Source organism: Alligator sinensis, unplaced genomic scaffold (genome assembly GCF_000455745.1).
Source record: "Alligator sinensis unplaced genomic scaffold, ASM45574v1 scaffold787_1, whole genome shotgun sequence".
NCBI lineage: Eukaryota > Metazoa > Chordata > Crocodylia > Alligatoridae > Alligator > Alligator sinensis.
In genome coordinates, this window is record NW_005841911.1 from 2,387,710 (window position 1) to 2,394,350 (window position 6,641).

General features: G+C 44.2%; 1 protein-coding gene across 2 annotated transcripts in view; it reads right to left on the reverse strand.

The window, feature by feature from the left end:
* The window catches only part of ZBBX (zinc finger B-box domain containing), a 63,836-nt gene extending 57,264 nt beyond the window's left edge, over positions 1 to 6,572 (reverse strand). For both annotated transcript variants that reach the window (XM_006018725.3, XM_014517492.2), the window contains exons 1-2: positions 6,446 to 6,572; positions 988 to 1,121 (exon numbers count right to left, since the gene is read on the reverse strand). In XM_006018725.3, the coding sequence (XP_006018787.1) occupies positions 988 to 1,055 (68 nt within the window). In that variant the 5' untranslated portion in view covers positions 1,056 to 1,121; positions 6,446 to 6,572. The remainder of the gene's footprint in view (positions 1 to 987; positions 1,122 to 6,445) is intronic.
* Between the last annotated feature and the right edge of the window lie 69 nt (positions 6,573 to 6,641).

Sequence of the window (6,641 nt, forward strand, 5' to 3'; positions counted from 1 at the left end):
CCCCCCCGCACGCAATCATATCAGGCCTGGGCCATGCCCCCTTCCCCTGAGGGACCCAGTCAGGGCCACACCACTCCCCAACCCCCCACACAGCTCTATCAGGTCCTGCCTAGACATCCCGTGCACCAGATTGGGCCCACCAGCCAGTTCTGGCCCACATATGGACTGAGCACTATCTATGTGGACAGAGGAGGAAAAAAGGTTGGGCAACACTGATCTAAGCAAAGAGAATATATAACAAATGCAGCAGAACACCAAAGAAACAGACTAATTTGAACAGCCTCCTATGCCACCATAAAAATGTGATTGATCAGTAACAGAATGATTCAACTGTGCTTAATTGTATAACGCAACTGTTATGAATGTATTCTCCTTTAGTAATTCAAGTGGCATAAAACCATTGCAACTCCAAGTTCATGCCATTCATGGTTAAATGTATAGATATTTCACTTTGGAACGGATACAAGGAGACAGAAGAGGTTACAGTTATAGCTTTACAGCTATTGCCTGCTCCTGAGCAGCAGTTCCCGTTGCCCTTTTCAAGTAGTTAAGAGTTACCTATGTCCAGAGCCAGAGTTTGCATACTTGGCTAACATGTGAGGGGATCAAAAATAGCAAGAGAGCTCCTGAACAAAAAGGAACAATAGCTCTTTCCAGAACTTTTGGAGAAGAAAAGAAGTTGTACTGCAGAACCGTATGGTTGCATGCAATCGACTGGGCATGTGGTTAACTGGAGTGTGATTGTTCAGAATCTACTACATCTATATAGTCATAACACCCACCACTTAACTGAGAAAACAGATTAAGCCCTCAGACAGAGGAGAAGTTTAAGGATAAGTACATGGAGGAAAACAGTAATAAAGGAAAAAAAGCAAGCATGATTCTCCTCACTCTTGTACAAACAAAATTTTGTATTTCCTGCAGCATGTGACCTTATTAAAGCGCACACAACACTTCTACCATCATTCATGGAGAAGAAGCACTTACTTTGCTTTTAATTTGACAGAGGTTCCAGTTTTTGAACCTGGGAGTATTACGAAGTCACTGATGTTCATGATTCTCAGGGTAATCTCTTCTCAAAAAAACCAGAATGATTTGTGAAATTCTTTATGATTAGTAACCTGTTCAAATGGAAAAAAATAGATTGAAATTCACAAAAAAAACTAAGAAACTATTACAATACTTAAAAATACTGATGCTGAGAAAGAAAATTACGGAACAGAAACTGCGTGCATAATAAAGCAATGAAATACTAAAGCAAGTTTAAATAACTAAAGTAACTTTTAGAACATTTAAATAAAACTGATAGCAGAATCTGCTGTCAGTTATACCTGCACAATCTCACTAAATTCAACAAAGGATGAATTTAGCTCAATATTAACCCAACTTTCTTGAACACAAAGCCCTGGACAAAAATGGACAATATTTTATCCAGTACCATAGCAAACATGGCGGATGTAAAGTTACAGGAAGTATTGTATATCATATACTATACGAACTGATAAACAGTGGTAAGTATAGGATCCTCCCATGGCTTCTACTATACTCTTCAGGACACTTACTACACACCTAAAGTACAAGCGTCTGTTTTAATCCAGTCAGGCCAACCTCTTTTGGCAGACGTGTCACAGATTAGCCCTGAACCGTCCCCAAGTGCCACTCTAATCCCCTTCCCTTGCTTGATCTACTGGTTCCAATTTCTACTTCCTGTGTTGTGCTTCCTTCTCAATCTGTTACTCTCCTTTATGCTTACTGCAATATCTGCTGCTGCTGTGCTACCTGTCCCCTCCCCATTGTGGCTGCAGGTTGGCCACTCCTGGTTTAATCCATGATACAACATGGTCCAAGTAATCCTCAACATACCTCAAATTTGTCCACATAACAATTCCGTCCAAGTCACAAATAGCTGGCAATAACGTGCACACATTATGACGTATGTTTATATTAGTGCATTTCATGCCTTCACTCTATAAAGAGAACCAGTCACCTGTGCAGGAATAATTTAAATCAGGGCTGCCCCAACCTTTCACCAGCCAGGAGCTACACTCTGAATGGGTCAGCCAGGGAAGGAGCAAGGGGTTCACCTTTAGCAAGTTGCAATATTACTAGCTAAGGCCACCTCCCCATGCAGTCCCTATCATTGCATGATGCAGATAGGCAGGTAGATGTCCTCCCACCACTCCACTATATGCCCTGGCAGCCGTTTCACCACAGACATGAGCAGGCAGGTGCCTCTCTCAAACCCAGCTCACCAGCTGCCAGCTTCAGCATACCATGCCACTTTTCTGGCACAGGGTAGTACCCACAAACATAATATATAATTACCCTCCCACTTTCTTTTCCAGTGGGAAGATCTTGGCTTTACGCCGATGTTATGGAACTAGAAGACTCCTCCCTAGCTTGCTCCTGTGGCCATATGGCTGAGGGCAAGCAAAACCCTGGGGCATCTGAACCCCAAGCCTCCAGACGCATGTAGCATGCCTGCCAAATGATCTGGAAGCCCCAGGTGGGAGTGGAGGATGTTTGCTGGTAGTAGGGCCTTATATGGTTTTTGAATGACTCATGGATTTGGAATCGATTTAGCTGGATTTGACTTGGCACACAAAAAAGTCCTTAAAAGCACCCAGAATGCAAACCACCAATTGGACAGCCCTAGTATAAAGAATCTTACCTGTACAGTAAATAACAGTCTTATAACATGATCACAGGAAGACAACCAGGAACAAAACTAATTTGCTAGCCCCAAAATTGTTGCAATATTAGCTACTAACACAAATATTTTTTCGTCAGATGGCCACTGACTGCATACAAACATGTTTCAAAGTTCTTATGCAGACAGGACCAGAAAGAGATAACCGCTTTACAAGAAATGTCAGACACCTGTACAAAACAGCTTTGTCTGTTGTGGCTGGATGCCCTTGACGAGCCCTGATGCTCCATTCCTCTCAATAGAATTTGGCATCATAATAAAAAAGAAAACTCACCTGTTAAAATATTTCTGTTTTCTGGGAGGCAGCAAGACAAAGCTGAGACTTGTGCAGCTGGGGAGATGCACAGGATATTGTGATAGGAACATAAATAAGCTAAAGGCAGGCATAGTGAAATGTACAGCTGTGCAGCCACTTCAAGAGGCTTCCCACCACTTTAAGTCCCATAAAAGCAGATCCATTAGTCCTAAACCTCTAAATAAGGAATGCAGCTAGACATACTGGGACGGGTGCAGCTAGACATACTGGGATTCCTACTCCATCTTCAATTCAGAGTCCAAAGACATTAAAAATTAAAAAGCCACGCAAAAGATGGAGGAACAGGTTGGCAGTCTCAAATGACTGAATTAAAAAACAAACAAAAAAACCATTTTGTTTAATGCACATAATAGGTGTAACCACATAAACTTGCCTCTGTTTGAACATATATCTATCAGTTTCAACTGTTTTCAGTTTAGTTCAGTGAATATGCATTCACTTGTTCAATTTAAAATGATATAAACAGGATATAAGTGTTTAAACACACTCATGAAGTTTCACTTTTAAAATTAAACTGGGGTAAAAGTTACACTTTTAGTTAAAACAAAGAAAATCTGTGGATGGAGCAGACCTTGATATAAGGGCAGTTCAGGGACATGGATTTACATTAGTAATTCATAAGCACTACGATTTGTTTTTCCCACAAATAAAAAACAGAATTTGCAGATTTTCCCCTCTTCCCATATAGAGCTGCCAAAGATTTATAACAGTTTTGTTCTCTGCAAAATAATCAATAAATGATTTTATTCAACAACCATTTTCACTTCACTGAATGCAATTAGCAAACTTTCCTCTCAATTAGATTGTTTATCAAGCCACAGCATATCAGATATTTTCTTATATTAGAAAAACAGGAAGCTAGTATATCTGAGTATCACTTTGTTTTCTCCAATGAAAGCTTCTAGTAACTTATTATGGATTCTGTCTGCACTTGGGTCATTTTATTATAGTAAACAACGCAAAACTGTCTTATGCTACTATTTACAGGAATACGTAGTCTGGAGTACTTTGTATAGCCAAATTCTTAAAATAATTCTCTTTATCCTTATCAAGTAATCCTGGGACAATACAACACTGCAGATTTTCATCAGACTACATGCTGCTACTGCTGTTAACTATATGCTGAGAAGGAAAGAGGGGACCAAATAGCTGAACTATTTTTTTAAGGCATAATTTTACTTTATAACAAAAATTACTCTGCTTACTGACCATAACAAATATCCTATTAACAGGTAACAAATAAAGACCTCATGTTTTAACATGTACCAGTACTGCAAATTAAATTAACCATATACTGTTTTGGCTAATGGGAAGACAAATTCCTGGAAAAAGTTTGCCAGTGTTGCTTGTCGGGGTGATCACAAGGGGTCACAAGAACAGGAAAACAACCACGGACAAGTAAAATTATGGACAAACAAAAGGAGAGGCAAAGCTCGCGGTAGAAACCTGAAGCAAACTTCACCATGGCAGCTGCATACAAACAAAACAAAACGCTGGGCAGCTGAAAGCATGAGAAATGTTTCTCGTGCATCTCCATTGCCGTGCGATAAATTTAGCCCCAAGTCATCCAGGGCTACTTCTCCCACTTTGGGGGCAGGACCCACTTTTAGCACTTGCCTCATGTGTTCACAGAATTTTTATTTATTTTTTTTATTTTAATTGGGACACCTTGACTTGCCACTCATTAACTCAATCATGCCTCCATGGCCTAAGCTGCTAATGCAGCATTGGTTTCCCAAGAAACAAGCTCAGTACCTAGTCAGATGTTTTGCCATCTGACCACAGGAAACCATCTCCACTTTATTTATTCCTATAAGCTGTCCCTTTTCCACTCTTGAATGTGGCACTTCTCCAGTGATGCCAACAGTGCCATCCAACCTCTCAGATCACATTATGCCACTAACATAAATACAGCAGAAACCAGTGCAGTGTATATACAGAATATACAGTGTATATACAGAAACTGAACCACCTTGTCTCAGTGGCATTTTAAATCAACACTAGCAAGCTAATGCACACCTACTGCTGCTTTTAGATCTCTTTCAGACATTAGAGGAAAGTGCCATTCAGCTGTATTTCCACGGGTGGAGATCTAGATCAGATCCTCACAATTCACAATCCAACAAACTATGTTTTTTGCGCTGTGTTTTGGGGTGAGGGAGGGGGTTTCTATTCAAGAAGTTATAAGCACGTTATCTATTGAGACCTATTTGATGGGCTAAAAGATCAAAGGGCTTAGGTCCAACACAAAAAATTATAAGCTTCCCGTATTAAAGGGAGGCCACTGGGGACACAACAACCAAACTCAGGGGACAAACAAAGAGAAAACAGGAAACGGAGTGAGGTAATAGGTTAATAAGAGGATCCAGAAGGGGACATCAAGCAGAGCACACAAGCCAGCACCCACTACCCCCTGAAGGAATCGAGGGAGCCCGTGTATACTGAGTTGTGAAACTGCCCGGAGACACGAGTGGAGAAACAAGAGGAAGACAGCTCCACACTTGCCTGGGCTCCCCCCCCACCGCAGCCTCCTTCCTGCTCCAGTAGATGCCCAGCTTGACCAGAGCCAAGAAGAGGTTGACCAGGGGTTTGGTGGGGCCACGGACAGACCTATTTGTCACTCTAAGAGGCAGGGGTGGATTTAGGCACAAGCTCAGCAAGCTACAACTTAGGGCCTCACATTATGAGTTGGCCTCTAAATACTTGAAAGTATTTCATAATGTAAATAGGCTTATGGCAAGAGACACGTTTTAGTTAGATTATTAGTTTTCCGTTGCACCATCACCTACATGTATGTAGGCAAATAAAAAGCTTGAATATTTCTGTTTTCATTGTCCTTTCTGTTAGAATAGTACACTTTTTTTTGGTAATGCTATGGGGCCTCTTCAACTTGACGTAGCATGTCAGCTAACAGGCAAAGGCCCACCAAGTCACTTTTTGGCCTCCCTCAGGCAGGGAGGGTACAGGAAACGAGACAACTGAGTACTTGGCACGAATAATAATGAAAACAGGGACAGGGACAGGAGTGGAGGCCGGACGCTCATAACAAGAGTGTCCTACACCACACAGCGCCTGCTGGCCCTCAGCGAGCCCAAGGAGCCAGCGGACCCTGCCCAGCCGTGCTGCGCTCGGAGACGGGAACGAAGTAGGGTGAGGAAAGCGGCCCCCAGCCCCGGGGACCCTCCCGGCCAGGAGGGGGTCCTGGGACTTGCCCAGGACACACCCGGGGAGCGTGTCAACGCGGAGGCGAAGGGAATGGCACAGCCAGACCCTCGGCACGAGGCTCCGCAGGGGGGCAGCAATAGGGCTGCCAGCCGGCCTGGGGCAGGGGTGCCCGGACGGCGCCCCCCGCGGCGCCCCGCCAGCCGAGGTCCCCGGGATGGGGGACGGGCTCTGCAGCGGGGACCTCGCTTCCCAACCTGAGGAGCTGCCGGGAGTCTCCAGAGCCACCGAGCTGCTTGCACACGCCGCGGCCGCGGAGGGGGCCACGTGGAGCGCCCCCCCGCCCCGCGCAGGCGGCCCTAGCGACGCCGAGCCACTCCTGCGCAAACAGCGCGTGCGCCATCCCCATAGCAACACAGGTGCGGCGGCGCCGCCGGCGGGCCCCTCCGCCGC